This window comes from Carassius carassius, chromosome 21 (assembly GCF_963082965.1).
Source record: "Carassius carassius chromosome 21, fCarCar2.1, whole genome shotgun sequence".
Taxonomy (NCBI): domain Eukaryota; kingdom Metazoa; phylum Chordata; class Actinopteri; order Cypriniformes; family Cyprinidae; genus Carassius; species Carassius carassius.
The window spans coordinates 13,047,248-13,065,421 of record NC_081775.1 but is presented as its reverse complement, the minus strand read 5'-3'; the positions used below and the strand labels follow the sequence as shown (position 1 = coordinate 13,065,421).

At 36.6% G+C, this 18,174-nt stretch overlaps 1 protein-coding gene across 1 annotated transcript; it reads left to right on the top strand.

Annotated features, from left to right (window-relative positions):
- The first annotated feature begins 2,953 nt into the window (after positions 1-2,953).
- LOC132097569 (docking protein 2-like) lies at positions 2,954-17,957 on the top strand. Its single transcript, XM_059503364.1, has 6 exons — positions 2,954-3,132; positions 5,139-5,270; positions 5,716-5,883; positions 8,126-8,228; positions 13,709-13,884; positions 15,009-17,957. The coding sequence occupies exons 1-6, from the start codon at positions 3,073-3,075 to the stop codon at positions 16,005-16,007; spliced, it is 1,638 nt and encodes a 545-aa protein (XP_059359347.1). The 5' UTR covers positions 2,954-3,072; the 3' UTR covers positions 16,008-17,957.
- Positions 17,958-18,174: the final 217 nt, after the last annotated feature.

The window sequence follows — 18,174 nt, the reverse complement described above, 5'->3', positions numbered from 1 at the left end:
TTACGTTTTTGATGCTACATTATTTAAAATGTGTAAAAGATTCACACTTTGACACTATGTTGTTTCAAACCTATAATCAGAGGATTGGAGAACTTCTGATGGTATTTTACATAAATGTACTGTACAATAGGTCTACTGTAAAAATACTAATGTGGAGTTATACATCAAAACCAGTGTGAATAACAAACCAAATGTAACAACATGTGGCTTAAGGTTCATTTGCATGACTTCCACCCAGCAGTCAACTGTTAAAGCAATTGGCCTGTAGTACAGTCTAAATCATTTCAGACTGAGAGCACCCTGGGACAGAGCCATTTCCTCTAGCCTTAAACAACCAAACACTCTGAAAACTCAAAACACCTCTACTGGACGTGCTAAAGTTTTTGACTTTATTGGTACGATATATTATATAGGATCTCCATGGGCCCCCTTGACACTCACTCTCTTCTTTACTCACTCTCAGGCCATCCAAGATTTAAATTTAAAGTTCAAATGCCTTAATGATGGATTTGAACAGATTTTCACTTCAGACGATGTTAACCAATCGAGTAGTGTGGATTATTGTGATGTTTTTATCAGCTGTTCGGACTTTTATTCCGAAGGCACCCATTCACGGCACACGGATGAGCAACTGATGTAATGTTTAATTCTCTAAATCTGTTTTGATGAGGAAATAAACTCATCTACATCTTGGATGGCCTGAGGACGAGTACATTTTCAACAAATATTCAATTTTGGGTGAACTATTTCTTAGTTTTTACGTCCTGATGCTTTGTCGGATTTACAGTTCACAAGACAAAAATCTATAGTTTTTAGGTTGAGGGAGTTGTTGGTTTCTGTTTCAAGGCCACCAGTTATTTTTCTTTCCCCCAAATTCTTTGGAAAACTGTGGAAATATTCAGGGGATCGTGAACTTCCAGAGCCAGCAGCGAGGGGCTTCCCTTCTCTGCCCAAGAATCCGCTAATATCCTGTGTCATGAAAAGACATTACTAGCATAGAGATGGAGGCTGAAAAAGGCTTGAAATTCAAACAAATAGCTTTAGGAAATGCATTAGACAACAAAACGACATGCAGATGAATTCATATAGCTTAGTTATTGCTGGTTGGGAAAGCATAGTTTCCAAGGCAAAATATAAAAATAACAAAATGACTATTGTTCATTTTTCTGTTTTTGGTCTTCATCAAGCCCAGTCACCACAGGCACTCAAATCTCCCGGCAGCGTTCATTGCACGGCTAACGCTAAACCATGATAGCCACTTAAAAAAGGCCTCTCCACTCCCCAAAAGAGCTGCCTCTGTCTGATTTAAATAAAGAAAAGCAGTTCCAGACTCTTAAAGGCATTTCCATGCTTTTGTTTTCCTTCCAGTTTTGTGGAAAATGAGATCCATGTGCTGTGTGAAAGATCATCAGTCTTATGAGTGGATTTATTGTAATCAATAAAGTGAGCGTGGAAGACAACAGGAAGTGTTCATGCTCATGACTGAGGGAGAATAACAGACAAATGAGGAACAGTAAAACTAAAAATAAGTCAGATGAACTTATGAGGCAAACAATTTAAAGCTGACAGTTTCTGCAGTCAGGAAAGGTTAAAGATTACATTAGTTGCAATAAGTTGAAGTACTAACAGAAAGATCTGTTCGGTGGAGCAAAACAACATCAGAGGGGGTAATGACAAACAAATGTTATAAGTCTCTCTTCCTGAATTTTTCTGCCTTGTTTGCAATTTGTTTATTATTTTCACTGTAAACGTTTACAGTTTAATTATCTCATTGTTCTTAGTTAAATGAAACTTTTCAGAAACGTGTGATGATATACGCTGTCAAACATATTTATGTGCCAAAGAGATCGATCTATGAAGTGTGTGCGGTGTGACGACAGATCATGTGCAGTACTGCTCTGAGACCCTAGAGGGCAGTGAGAAGATACTACTTAGAAGCATAGTCTTTTTTTTTTTTTTACTTTATAAATAAATATGCTGTTCATATTTTTGATTTGAGGTATAAACGACCCTTAAGCATTAAACCTCAACATAGATTTCATCCAGCACTGTTTATAAAACAGGCAAAAATGACACCTCAAGTTACGGAGCGTGCTGAGCAGAGGTGAGCTGTTACTTAGTGATATTGTTTATTTTTGCCATTGAATGATAAGCGAGTTAAACTTTCTTGAACGAAGAGATTTGAATATTATAGAGACTTTTGGATAATTACATATGTAATATTAGGCGACCACCAGAAAAAACGAATAGCTATATTAATGTTTTTAAAATCACATCATAAACGACGCCCCGGAAAACACCCACAACATTGTATCATGTAATTGGAGGTAATTCTTTTATTTTTCTTTGCACAGGCATGCAGCTCGTTTTCTTTAGAAAATATTTGGGATATAATTCTGTTTGATTCTGAACAACTAAATGCAGACTTCCTTTGGAAAAAGGGGTTTGTTTGTTTGTTTGTTTGTTTGTTTGTAGGCCTGACAGCTGTGTTGCATTAATGCTGCAATCCAAAAAGCAGATGCCTAATATAGAACTGCCATTGGGTCGTTATTACATGATGGTTAAATACATTTATTTAAATACATTTTATATTACAGGTCTTTACAAATTGTATACTATCAATACATACACACACACACACACATATATATATTGCAATTTACTGCTTAAATTCTTAACAAAATAATATGAAAGATAATATGGAAATGCTCAGGCCTCACGTAATGATGCAAAATAATGCACAATTAATATAATTTGCCTACTTGCCTGAGTTTAAACAGTGTGCAATGTTTTTCATTGTAAAGTACAATGCTATTTCTTTTTTTATTTTTATATTTAAGTGCAAAATAACTTAAGGAAACCCATGATCTTGAGTAATCATTGTGGCTTTGGCTCTTACAGATGCTCTTGCACAGCTCTACAAAGAAGTGTAAACTCTTTTGGGCTATACAGGAAGTAGATATGGCGGAACTTGGAGATGCTGTTTGCGTCACAAGCAATTTTAGCAGAAGTAGCATGATACATTAGATGAGACAGTCTTAAGGAGCTGGGTCGGAGACAAGACCGAGAGAAATGGAGGAGGATATTAGAAAGAAGGGGATGCTGTATTTACAACAGCAGCGGTTTGGGAAGGTAAGACAGAATGTGCTTTACACACCAGGGGGCTTATATCAATCAACAGGCATGTTCTTTTACGGTAATGGTCTGGAACTACTGCCATAGAACAAAATGAAGGCTGTACTATAAAGACATATTTGGCCTGACTGTAGGTTGTAGCTGCTCCATTTCATAAATTACGGCAAAATAGTGAAATCCATGAATAGTGTAAAAAACACTTTTGATGGATGTTGTCTATTTATTTATTTATTTTTATTTTATCTCAAATAACTGCAGAATATTTTGTCGCAAAAAAACTACTGGACAGTTCACCCTTTTTTAGTTCCTGTATAACACCTAGAATTTTGCTTGCGTTTGTCTGTAATATTGCAGAGCAGCTGTATTAAAATCAGTTGTGAACCTTTATAATACTGACAACCACCATAAAACACAGGTGGTCATGAAAAAAGCCACATGTAAAGTAGAATCACAGCTCGCATTACAATGACCTTCCCCACAAGATGAAGTATATTATAATATTGAAGGTACGCACAGTGTTTTGCACACAACTATATTTGAACTCAAATGAATGAAAAAGATAAGAAAAAAAAACTGCATTATAAATTTGTGTGCAGCTTGCTGGGCTTATGAATTTCAGTTAGCAGACTTCACTTTTCTTAATTTAAACCACATGTTTGTCACCAAATGCTCCGTATCTGTTGAGCTATTACAATAAGAGAGGAATTCATGAATCATATTAAGCTCGCTGGCAGTGTCATGAACAGCTTCCGGAACTGTGAACGTGATCCACTTTAACTTGTCCATATTCTCATTTAAAATCATTTTCACTTCATTTTGATTGATGCCGCTGATAATATTGTTGGTTCCACCATATGGGACTGGAGTAGAGGAATAGCCTGTTGGCATAATTTACAGGACTTATGGGCTGCTGGAGTCCATTAAAGTGGCCTAATGTTAGCAATAGGATCAGGGCTGTCTCTTTAGGAAACCACGAGGAGTGTGTTGCATCTGTAAGAGATTATGTGCTGTTTGAGGCCATGAATCTCTCTGAGATGGTAGGTAATGTCCGTACCAGCGAGATTCTTTAAACTTCGTCTTATTACGGGTATTTCCTGACTGAGGAATCTCACACTTTAAATGCTATCAATTGATGCTCACATGATCCAACCATCCTTAGGCACTTGAGCCAGTGGAGTAAGTTCTCATCATCTTAATTGGCATTCTACATGTGTTTCTTATTGACGTATGCACATTTTTCCCATTGGACTGTTTAGTGACTTTTACTTTAAAAATCATTATGAGAAGATTTTTACATGAACCACTTCCCCTTTTAAGGTCAAAGACAAGTGCAAAGTTATTGTAATATCGCTGAAATTATGTAAATTTAGTTTTACTATGGGAAAGAGTGGGGTAAAGTTTGTAGTTGGGAAAGATATCTCACACCTTTAATCTAGATTTTTGTCAGTTAACCAGAAGGGGTCATCATATGTGATTTATAATAGATGCATGTAAGTTTAAGAAACACTGTTTTTGCATGTCAAAGTCAATTTTCTAAATACCAGAAGGAAAAAAATACATATTATGGATATATATATCACACACACACATATACATATATATATATGTATGTATATGTGTGTGTGTGTGTGTCTGTGTGTATATGTGTATGTTTTAAACATATACACGATAATTAAATATTGTGCATAAAAGTGAGATTATAAAACAGGATGAATAATACATTTTTTGGGGAAAACAAGTTTGAAATGTAAATCGTACAACTCAGTTATTCAGCCTACCCTTCAATATATGAGTCAGGTTTTGTCCCAAGATGATATTTTATAGCTCTAATATGATTTACAGATGTTAGGTGCTTTCCTCTAATGTTTTATATCAGACATCATTAAATATAATAAGGTCCATTCACTTTATATCTCATTGTTATGCATGCCTAGAGGACAATGCAAATAAAAAATTGTGACAGTTTACATCACTTTCAGCAATTTATCTTCTCTCGGTTTCAGAAATGGCGTAAGGTCTGGTCCGTGCTGTACCGAGAGAGCTCCTGCTCCATCTCTCGCCTCGAGTTTTTTGAGTTTAAAGACGGAGCTGGCAACAATCTGGAGAAAGCCAGCCGCAAACAGGAAAACAAAAAGGTGAGCAAGAAACCGTGTAGCTCAGATTGGCTCAAGTGAAAACATGATAAATGTGATGTGGCGTATATCATAGATGTTCTACGGTACATGAACAATCAAACTCGGTAGGGGGTCATGCACATGGTTTATGTGTGGGCGGACATGTACAAACTATTTGCAGGAAGTGCCATTATATCTGTTCCCATTTCTGCTATATAATATGACAACCCCCCTCCCCCCCAGAAAAGTAGGATTTTCATAAAAAAGCTATCTTTTGAAATGAATGCCTATGGAGAATGATCAGACATGGAAAAAAGTTAAGGCATCATACAACCCACACAATTTGCAAATCTGGACATCTTGAAGTATATTAAAATGCTGATGTGTAGTTATACTTGTTAGCAAACATTTCAAAACAAATTAGGTTTTCTTTTTTTAATCTTAATTTTGTGTTTTTTTATTATAGGTGATAAAAATGAATGACTGCATTCGTGTTTCGGAGACTGAATTTGAAGGCTGTCCACGGGATTGTGGACCTTTTTTGGTGGAGACAACTGAAAAGACATTTATTTTCGCTGTTGAGATTGCTGAACTTGAGGACTGGATCCAGAAGCTGTGTGAAATCGCCTTTCCGGTATTTAACACCGATTTTAAAATGTCTGATGGTCTCTTTCCAGTGTTTCACATTGCTTTTGCCTTTTTTTTCTGTTTTGTAATATTGTGGTGCAACAACTCATTTGACACCTGATTGCAAAAGTGTATAGCGGTTATATCAAAGTTTCCAGGTTTGGTCCTGTCTTTTGTTCCATGCTGTGTAACCGCAGCTTGTGTTTTTGAAGCTCCTGTTGCATGCCAGTTTAACAGACATTTGTTTACTCCTGCCATCAGCTAAGACTATAGAGGTTGTATTTGCTGAAAGCTTGTCAGATGCTTATGCTAAAATTTCTGCATATGTGAGGATTCAAATTGCAGCTGCTTACCAAGGTTGTTTTTGTCATCTCAGCAGATGTAAAAGCCCTTCAAAGCTGATGAGAAACTTGCTTGTGTGACTCATGGAGCTTCTCATGCTGCTCTAGTTGTGCAAAAAAAGAGCTTCTGTTTCCATTGAATGTGTTTTTTTCTTTTCTTTCTATCTTTACAGAAGGTTAGCTGTTTTCATGTCTCATTGTACCATATATATTGTGTTGTGAGTAACGGTTATAGTTCAAATAAAGGAAGTAACTGTCAAGTAACATTGACTTAATGGATGTTAGAGGTACGTAAGCTCTTCAGACGGTTGCAACATGTAGAACTTCACCCTTGCCCTGTTCTGGCCATGGTTTAAAGTAAATGCTTTGTGACATTACATGGGCTAAGAGGTATGTTCTGAGTAAAAGGGCCTGTACCCAAAGGGTCGACCTTATGAAAGCTTTTTTAATTAGAACTTCTCCTCATTTTAACACTTCAGCAGTACCTATAGTGGTTTGACCTCACACCCTTTTGACATAGCTAACACTCTTTTATTAAATTCTTCTCTTTAGTTTCATATCCTCATGACCCACACTTCAACACCTTCTGAAATAGATGTGAGTGGTTCCTAAGTGCTTTTGGTCCCTAGATATGGCTGGATTTCCTCCGGTGGTTATTGCCTGCCAGCTAGAATTGTGCACCTTTCAGAATTGAATTGAGATTGCCTGTAAAACTCCTAATCAACTACCGCATTTGAGCATGATTGATTGAAAGACAGCCGGATAGGAAAATTGATGGATGGATGGATGGATGAATAGATATTGTATTTAGATACTGTAGATGGAGAGACAGACAAAGCTCAGCTCTGTGTGCCAGATGAGAAAGTGGCTTCTCTTTGATTGGAAAACCGATCATGTCTGTAGCACAACAAATGTGAGATGAGTTAGGCAGAAACTTTCAAACTTCGGCTTAGAGGTTTGTTCAGATCCCCACACCTCAGAATGAGAAACGGCAAGAGTGATGCTGGCCAGATACGGAATTGAATCATTCAGCTATGGATTTGAATATATTGGCATAGACCAATGGGAATGTTGAAATTACGTACAGTCTGATGTCTCAGGTTCCTCCAGCTTTTAGCTTTTGCCTAAAAAAGGCTGCTGTCTTTGTGAATTTGAAACTGGAGTGGTGCTACAGAAAGCCAACAGTAGAAGCTGTGTTGAGGCTGTTGAATGAGGAACGCTGTGGAATGGAAGAGCTTGATGTCATGCACTGGGGGAAATGAATACGGCTTTATGTTGAGAAGGTTTCTGTTGTGCAACATAATATGATCACTTTGGCTCAGTTTTGGAGAGCATTTGTTGGCTCAGAATGTGGTTCCTCAACAAAGGCCATTTGTCCAAAGTCTTGCGGTGAAGTTAAACAGCAATTCAGCTGGTGCAAAAAAAAAAAAAAAGTGCAAAGAGAATTTCCTTCGCACATACCACTGAAAATGACACTTGCTGGTAGAGCACTAACAGTGTGAAAAAGACTGTATTTTGCTGTTTTAACTATAAATGTGTTGTAACTGCAAGTGAGTGTTTTAAGACTGTGGATCTCAAATTCTGCACGTAGGTGAATCTAATGGTTTGAGTTTGTACTGTACCTGAGGTTACCTATCTATCTATCTAATATAGATTTGTATTCTAAAAATGTATTTAAAAGTGTATATATAAAATGTTATGTAAATTATGTAAATATAATTTAATTAACCAACACATTTTTACCCATCTTATATATATAAATGTATACTTATGTGTGTTTATTTATTTATTTTATTTAGCTGTATGGTTGTTATTATAGGCTTAGTGGATCAACATGGTAAGCCAAACTGCGTTTTTTAAAGTTTGTGTTGTGTGTTATAAACTGCTGAATGTTTTGGTTCATTATAGATGAGCTGGACAGAGAGAGGAGCAGTGAGAGGAAACAGTTTACAAGCTGAATCTGATGACGTCACGATGGCCAACAACACTCTCTACTGTAGCAGAGAAACTGGTAAGGAAGTGTAGAGTGTATACAGAACCATACAATTACAGCAAAATCATTCCAGAACCACTGATATGAATGCATGCGTATGTGGAGCTGTTTTGATGGAGGAGCAGGTTTCAGAGATCTGGTGAAGTATTTTAGAAAGGTCACGGCCAGTTACTGCCAGTTTCTGTGAAAAATAGACTCATGGCTGGAGTAGAGGTAGATACTAACCGTCTCTACAAAGCTGACCAGCTTTTGCTGAGATAGGCTGACACCTCTAGTTAATTTTGTGCTGTGAAAATATTGTAAACCAACAGCTAACTTCTTCATTCCTCTGTTACGTAGTGGAAAGTTGTGGCTCATCTTTGTTCTCTTGTGGTGGAAAAAAAATATCACAAGTGTCCGCCTTGTTTGCAGATTGACCACTATCTGTATAAACGTGTAATATCCTGCTGTTCTCAAAGATTGTTCAGTGCCCCGTTTGACTTCCTTTTCATCCATTTTTATTTTTATGTCTTCATTAATGCTGGGTAAGTGCTGTTTTTTGTACTGTTCTTTGTAACACTGGATACTTTCATTTCATCTGATCTTTCATCGTCATCAAATGTCGCAGTATTTTAGAACATTATTTTGGGAGTGTAGTTGGGCTCTTTTGCAATTGTGAAATAATGATAGCAGCTGTGTGTATTTCTTAACAGACCACGCACATATTTTCTCATGCAGACGTTCTTGTACGTCAAAGCCGTATCTGATATCATCAATCAAATTCTGATCTTTATAAAAAAGTTGCCATATTTGAGAATGTAAACGCATGTACAGTTAATACAGATAACTCTGCATTGGAATTCTGGGATAAAAAAATAAATAAATAAATACACACACACACACACACACACACACACACACACTACAATTCAAAAGTTTGATGATTTTTTTATGTTTTTGAAAGTTTTTATGTTCTTATGTTCACTATTTTTTATTTCTATTTGCATATATTTTAAAACATAATTTTATTTCTGTGATGGCAATGCTGAATTTTTATCAGCCATTACTCCAGCCTTCAGTGCCTTTACATGATTCTTCATAAATCATTATAATATGATCAATTGCTGCTAATCTATTTTTATTATTATTATTATTTTCAATGTTGAAAACAGTTGTGCTCATTAATATATATTATTTTTTTGTGGAGACTGTTATGCATTTTTTGGGGGATTCTTTGATGAATATAAAGATCATAAGAACATCATTAATATATAAATATATATATATATATATATTACATACAAATTTCAAATTTTTATTATTTTAATTGCTTTATATTCCTTGCAATGATATTTCTATTTAAATATAAGCATTTTCATTAATGATTCCAACCTTTCATCTTCAAATTAATGTTAACACTAATGGAGGAATAAAGGTAGATGTTTCTTCTTCCATCTGTTAATTTACATTGAGCAAATTGAAAAAGCGCCGAACAGACTTTTAAACAAATGCACAAACACAAAATAACCAAAACACGTCCCCAAAGATGGAAAAGACAGATAGAAGTCCTCTGTGGACATGTTTCACATTGTGGCTTTCAGCAGCAAGATGACAGTCAAGAGAAGTGGAAGCACAAAAAAACCCCAGTGATGCATCACAGGTGCCAGGCAATCTGCTCCAGCCAGTCGAACTTCACCGGGCATTTGAACACAGCCCTGACTGTTTAATCATGGGTGATTATGTTCCTATATTTGCCCCGCATTCAGAAATGGCATTTAAATGATCTCATTACACTAATTGACTTTTTTCAGTCTGCAAAAAGTTGGCCCATATGTCTGTGTGAGCTTCAGCGTTCTGTTACTTTCTTTTTCTCTCTGGAATGTGTCGGGCTTAGGGGAGTTTCACATTCAGACGGTTTATCAAATCCATCTGTTTCAATTTAAATATCAGAAGGCCTTGTTCTGTCAAGCGACAGCAGGGTAACAGGGTGTGCGAGGAATTCAGCGATCAGAGGCTGTAAAACTACTGCTTGTTTACAGCACATACAGATATTTACATCAGGATGCAACATTTTTACAACCAAAACAAAATTGTCAATGACTCAAACCTTATGGGGAAATTAGTGATACTAAAAATCTGTAAACCACATCAAATGGCAGCAGATCACATAGTATATGAAGCCACATGCCAGATTCAAAAACAGTAGTGTTAGGAGGTCAGAAAAGCATCACTCATCTTGACAGAATGAAATTACACTAGTTAAAAAAGATTTTCATGTTTTTGAAAGTCTCTTATGGTCACCAAGGCTGCTTCTATTTGTACAAAAATGCAGTAAAATTTTGTGAAATATTATTTACATTTATATACTTGTGTGTTATGTTAACATATTTTAAATTTAACTAATCTGTCATTACTCCAGTCTACAGTGTCACATGATTCTTCAGAAATCATTTTAATATGCTGATTTGCTGCTCAAGAAACATTTCTTAGTATTTCTTAAAAGAAAGTGCAAAAGAACAGCTTTTATTTGAAATATAAATATTGTGCAACATTATAAATGTCTGTCATTTAATTTAATGTATCCATAATATAGGATAAATAATAAAAAAAAATACTGTCCCCAAACCAATTAGAAAAATATCAGTCAGTGTCACAAATGGTTACTTTGCATTCAAAATTATGTAAAAGCTTTGACTTGATAAATCAAGAAAGGATATTTTGTGACTAAAACACTAAATTTGAAAGAGATGAGTGTTTCTCTGGCTGATATTAACCTCATGCTTGACCAGATAGTGACCTCCTGTTAGCAAAATTGATCGGATGCCAAATCCTCTGTTTATGCTCTAACGCAGCAGGGCCAGAGCTGTGCATATTACACTGAAAGAGCTCTCAGACTTTTAGACCTCATTCTGTTCATGTCTACATGAAATGCACTGTTTGAATCAAATGTACCTTTTACGATTTTACAACTTCCTGAACGCAACACACACCTGGGGGGAGAAAGTGTGAGCCTGTTATGCAAATGAGGTCATGTGGAAAGTAAGTGTATAGGGGGGGTTACGACCACAAAACAGTTGCTGTGAATTTGGTGCATTGCCAAATGTAGCGCAATAGTAAGAGAACCTTGCATTTGAAACTTACCGCTTGTCAATTGCTCACTGACAACAGGATGTAAATATGGAAATGAGTCTTATTTTTACACTAGTCTGAATATAGTGTGGCTTTTTTGTTGCAGGAAGTGCCATTCTTTCATTTGATGAGAGGTGGTTTTAGAGAGGTGATTTTGGCTGTTGTTGCTATTCTAAAAGCTGCAAACAGAAGTTAGCATTGTCTCTGCAAAGACACACTTCCTCTCAGTGAAGTCTGTCTGTGGCTGGAGGAGCCATGTTTCAAACGGAAAAAAAAGATACCTCCAAACCACATCGCAGCCTTTGTCTTTCTCTCTCTGTCTTCCCCTTTCTGATACGATTACTGGCATAATTATGAAAAAGAATTTCTCTGAACTGTTACATTGCATGGCCTGAAGCAATGACATGAACAACTGCACATCGCGACATGAGGACAAGCCCCAGCTCCAGGTCCTCTGCTGATCCTCTTCCACTTTCCTCTCTTGTCTATACTAAGCTAGCTATATATATATTTCTTTCTTTCTTCCTGAAAGCAATTGTAACATGGAAAGCATTTTCCCCCTGGGATTAATAAAGTTCTTTGAATTGAATTGAACTGAATTGAATTTCAGTTCATTTTTGTGACAGGCTTCCTTGGTTCACAGAAAGTAAACTCAAATGGCAGCAAGTGACATCCTATTTGTTTTCTTTATTTTTGAAAAGGCACAATGTTTTAGTTTTCATTGTGAGTGTACACAAATAAAAGCAGACATTTATACAGTGATTATTATTAATTAGAGAAGTGTTTAAAGTTGATTCTGCTGGTGTAAGGAAACAGTTGAAGTGATGCACATACACACAAAACACATCAGTTCCAGCCATAGGGTCAACTGGCCGCTAGAGGCTGGCTGCAAAAGGGAGTAAATACCATAGACGTGTTTTCAGTAACCAGCTCCTGCCTTTTTGCCCATTTCTGATTATCCGGGAATGATGCACGGTGACGCGCTGCCAAGATGGCGACGGGCGCCTCCACCCACTTTTGGCTTCAAAAACATTCTTTGGAAACCTATTGGTGACATGATGGACACTTCGTCCATGTTTTTATACAGTCTATGGTTGGAACGCGACTGAAACACAAAGCCTAAAATTAACCAAATTAAGTAATAGTTTAGCATTCAGATACAGCATTCAGATACATTACATAATTATTCCATTACATATTATGGAATATTTGGATTTGTGCCGAATAAGATAGGTAGGATACACGAGCACAAAGCTTCATTGATTGGGGGTGAATAGCCCGTATTTGTCATAAGGTCTCTTGCACCGAATCGAGATGCCCGTAATGTGATGGCTCGCTATGAATACATGTATCGTCCCACTAACTAATATTAATATATCGCTTGTTTTTTTATAATGCCTTTAACATATGTTTTTGGTATCAATTTTTTTTAAATGTATGAAAAATTCAGCTATTTCAATGTATAAATACATCTTTTAATATAATAGTCCACTATTTTATGTAAAAATTGTAAATGTCCTGAAAATGTTTGACAAAAATGAAACACCCAGGTATTGTTTATTTTATTTTTAATTCTGAAGGATTATAATGAAAGGAAATATTTCCGAATAATTGTAGCTACTGCTATACAGACTAAACATCCACATCCTGCTAAACATCCACATTTGCATAAAATTTATGCAAAGCCTGAAATAATAGCCCACTGTTATGGGTTGACTGTTTTTGGACTGAATGACGTGCAGAAAAATCTCTTTCTGACACTTCACCTCAGGAAATTAATAGAGTTTCATCACCCATGTCTGTACATGTGGAAAAACATCTTCATGGTGAGCCCTTTAATAGACAATCCCTCTGGAGCAGCAGCAGAATCCTGCGCCCTGCAGTTCAGCAGTAACGAACGGGGTGTTGACCTTTCTTAACCGAGAACATCTAATAAGATGCTTGTTTCCCAGCAGTGCATGTGTAAATCTGTACACTTGTGTAAAAAAAAAATTATATTGCGTACATTTCACATCAAAATAAATCTGCTTTGAATTATTGTACATATGTGAGAATGACCTCTGACACGTACCATCTGCTTCCAAAAAGAGTTGAATCCAGTATATTCATACACAGAGAAAACCTTTAAATATTACAGTATTTATTACACATTTTTATGATTATAGAACCCCATTTGTGGTTGGCCCGTCAGATGTAGTTTCTATTTGTAATTTGTAAAATTTGTAAAAATGTTTAAAAGATATAACACTCATAAGCCTTTAGAGGGCCACAAGTGTGCTGAATCCACTGTTATTTTTTATCTGAAAAAGTTTCAAGTGGTTAATATACAGGTATGTTGTGTTCTTTTGGCACATTGTTTATGTAAAGCTTTTCCTTTCTGTTGTCTTCAGCAATGAAAGACTTTAAGGTGACGGTGAGGCGTACAGAGGCTTCTGAGAGATGTGGCCTGAAAGGAACAGTGCTGTTACGGACTGATTTTGATAGCCTCCTTCTGAAGGAACCGAAGATGGGAGAGGTTCTCTACTCCTGGCCCTACCGCTTCCTCCGCAGGTTCGGACGAGACAAGGTATGGTTTTGACAGTGATCTGTAGTCATTCAGTTAATGCTAGTGAGGTGTGTGCTCTCTGTAAAAAGATGTTGTCATTTGAATTATATGTTATTGTAATATCCAGACTCCCTTGTGGAAAAAAAAAGTTTAGGAATGTCCGAGGCAAAGTTATCAGTATCAGCAGTAAACAGTATCTGCATAACCAATTGTGTTAGGACTTTTCACTGATAAACACTTACTATGAAAACATTATACTCAATAATAAAATAAAATAAAATAAATAAATAATAACCAAGGCCTAACCTTTATAGCTGGTCTCCCAGCCTGGTTTTGTACTGGCTGGCACTTTTATTGTGGTCAGACTGTTAAAAGATTAATTAAAATATTTGTATTTTAAATAAATGCTGTTCCTTTTAGAATCCTGCAAAAATGTATCATGGTTTAAACATAAATGTTAAATATTACACCTGTTTTCAACATTGTTATACATCATGTGACATTTGAAATTGGAGCAATGCAGAATTGCCATCACAGGGAGAAATGTGACCCTGGACCACAAAACAAGTCAAAAGTAGTGTGTAGCAATAGACAACAATACATTGTGTTAATCAAAAATATCGGCTTTTCTTTCATGCCAAAAATCACAAGGATATTTAGTAAAGATCATGTTGCATGAAGATATTTCGTACATTTTTACTGTAAATGAATCAAAACTTAATTTTTGATTAGTAATGCACAGTTCTGAAGACTTCATTTGAACAATTTTGGACTAGCGGCGATTTTCTCAATATTTTTCAATTCCATTTGCCATTTTACATTAACTGTTTTTTTTCCATGTCAAAAACCACCTCAAGTGAGCGTAAAAACCTTTTTCAGAATTATGAAAAAAAAATGTTTTTAATAATAAATACTTTGTTTCTGATGCAATCCTTCAAAATGTGCAGGCTTAGCTACCATTTTATTGTGTTTTCAATCAAATAAATTCAGCCTTGGTCCTCATAAGAGATTTTTTTCAAAAACATTTACAAAATCATAATCCCCCAACCTTTTGGATGGTATTCTTCATGCATTGTTTTTGAAGATGAAATTGAAATCTTTTTACTACTTACAACTAATTAAATGTATAATTTCTCAACAAACAGACTACTTTCTCCTTTGAGGCTGGGCGAAGATGCGACTCGGGGGAAGGCAACTTTGAGTTCGACACAAAGCAAGGAAACAGTATCTTCCAATCTGTTGAGGCCGCCATCAATCAACAAAGAGCCAATTTACCTCAGAAGCAGATATCAGGTGGGGATCGAGATACTGTGCCCCCTTCACCTCAAATGAGAGCTGTGGCAGGAGATGCATGTATCTACAGTGTGGTGACTGAGGGAGTAATCAGAGATGGATCCAAACAACCTCAGAACCCTCAGCAAACCAGACTTGAAGCCACTGCAGAGAAACTTCTGACCGGAGTCAAGAGCCTGACCCTGGACACCAGGCCTCCACCACGAAAAAGCCAGGTCAAGAACTTCCGCAGCTGTCCTTTGGTCAACAGTGAGGATGAGATGTATTCCCGGGCAATGGCCCCTGATCCAGATCGGGGAAGTCCAGGGGAGAAGAGAGAACCAAAAGACCAATGTTCCACATTCTCCAACTCTGAGGACTCTGACTACTCACTGCCCTTTGACAACATTGCCAAGAATGTTATGGGAGACATTTTGTCTGCATCAAACCCTCCACCCATGTTCGTAGAACCCAGTTGTGAAAATGACAAGAAAGGCAATATAGAAAACACAGAACCACTTTATGACATTATAGATGAAACTGCAATCAGAAACCGTTTCACAAACAGAAAAACACATTCTTACAAAAGAATGGAGCACATTTATGATGAACCAGAGGGTTGTGGTGTGGCTCCAAGTGTGCCTCCGTCACTCTATGATGAACCAGAGGAGGTCAAAGGTCATGCTTGGAAGATGTTAGGCACAGTAATGGATCCGAGTGGTCATGAGTACCCATACAATGCTTCTGCCGACGACTATGCGGTTCCTAAACCTCCCAGGAGGGCTTTGCTTTCAAAGCAGAAGGACAATGAGGAAGAGGACAGTTCCCCCTATGATAACATTATGGTGAAAGGAGTGCAAAAGAATAACTAAGGACTGCTTCAGAATCTAAAGAGGACAATGAAGTTAAATATAAGTGAGTGTGCGAATGAATGAATGAAATATTTAATCAGTTAATACGCAGAAATTGGATAATAGTCATCAGAGTGCTTTACTCTTCTTTAAAAAGCTGTGATCTGCATCACGTATCATTAGGTTGGTCAAGATGATTTACAGTTCAATTCCTCTTTGGGGGTGAATCAATGTAGCCTGACTTTTACCAAATGTGCAAAAATTGCTCTGTAACTGTTTTGTCATTATTTGAATCACAGACACACACTTTATGTAAATTAGCCTTGTTTTAGAACATGCACCATTATTCGTAGTGTTATTATAATTGCGCTATATTGATCATGTAAACGTTTATTCTTCAGATGATGGTAAATAATCACTGTTTATTCAAACGAGCACGATTTTGGCTGTTTAAGTGTACCCATAATCTATAATCATCTACATGCACTAAAATAGCCATATGCAGTGAATAACCTTTAAGTGCAAACACTCCTGTTTTTGTGTAAATTAGGCTAATTGTACGTAGACAACACCTTATTCCAGCGCTATTAACATTGCATTATCTTGATCAGGGCCCGTATTCACAAAACATTTTATTTTACCACTAAGAGTTCTCCTAAGTAGCAGTAAAAAATGTATCTAAGAGTTTTCTCTTAAAACCTATTCACAAAGCTGCTGAGACAAACTTTTAGAGAGAAAGGGCGGGGTTGATCTCGTTGCCATGGATGATGTCAGCTTGCTTACTATCTATGCCCACAGTGATTCGCTGATAGTCTCTGTCAGAGATTTATGCATAGAAATATTGATGAGTGCAATATTATGTTACCATATTTAAATAAAGGTTTAAAAAAAACTGCTAATTGCCACATTCAAATAAAGATTTTAAAATGCAGGCTACATGTCACTAATTAAACAAGTATATGTTCAGCTGATTGTCAGCCTCTTGCATGTGTGTTTCTCATAATTGGTGAATATGCATATTAACAGCCAGGGGGAAGTCGTGGCCTTATGGTTAGAGATTCGGATTCGTACTCCAAAAGATGCAAGTTCGAGTCTCAGGCCGGCAGAAATTGTAAAAGGGGGGAGTGAATGTTCGGCACTCTCTCCACCCTCAGTACCACGAATGAGGTGCCCTTGAGCAAGGCACTGAACCTCCAACTGCTCCCCGGGCACCGCAGCATAAATAGCTGCCCACTGCTCCAGGTGTGTGTTCACTGCTGTGTGTGTGTGCACTTGGATGGGTTAAATGCATAGCATGAATTTCAAGCATGGGTCACCATACTTGGTTGTAACTCATGTCACTTTAACCTTTTTTTTTAAATTAACATAGTGGAATAATCATAGATGATAGTAAGGCAAGCAAACGTAAAAACAAACTTGACACAAGCACAGCTGTTACTTCTTGCCCAGGTGGTTAATGAAAACAAGAATATAATCAAAGGGAAATTTGGAGTTGGGATAACCTCTTCAACCAAAGGTGATATCTTTTTAAAAGCTCATGATCGTCAAATGTTTCTTAAATGTTTATATTCTGTGGCAGATTGCCGCCAACAGCCATTTTAGGATAGTTTGTGGCTTGGTCTTAGTGACTTGGGAGTCCTCTTCACTGCTCCTAATGTTTCACAGATCTAGGAGCTAGTTTTAGTGTTAAACCAATCTGTGAAACATTATTAGGGCAAAAATGTAGGAATCCTAAATTTAGGACTGACACACCTTTTAATTTTTAAGATTTTCTTCTAAATTGGTGAGTTATGAGCTACTTTTAGCTTTAAGATGTTGTGAATATGGGTCCAGGTGAACATTTATTGGTTAAAACTTTTATTATATTATATTATTTTATTATATAGAGCACACTTTTGGATTTGAAAAAATAAATATAAAATGACGGGAATCCAGTTGAACCAGTAAAAACTAAACTAAACTAAACCAATAATTAAAAGTAGCGATGCGCAGTAAATGTTATGTTTTAAAGTGCCTCATTTTATTGCCCCTTTTTATGCAAATTAGGCTCATATACTGCACCTACTTCATAACCTGCATCACTATTTGCCATTGCGATTACCTTTGCATTATATTTATCATGAATATTTATTCATATAGTTTTATTTATTTAGATGAGCTCACTCTTGGCAAACATCTAGCTAAATGC

Bases quoted from the DNA above. Each gene is read 5' to 3' on its own strand.
- LOC132097569 (XM_059503364.1), top strand. From the start codon at position 3,073: ATGGAGGAGGATATTAGAAAGAAGGGGATGCTGTATTTACAACAGCAG. The intron at 3,133-5,138 runs GTAAGACAGAAT...TCTCGGTTTCAG, and splicing joins AACAGCAGCGGTTTGGGAAG to AAATGGCGTAAGGTCTGGTC. The intron at 5,271-5,715 runs GTGAGCAAGAAA...TTTTTATTATAG, and splicing joins GCAAACAGGAAAACAAAAAG to GTGATAAAAATGAATGACTG.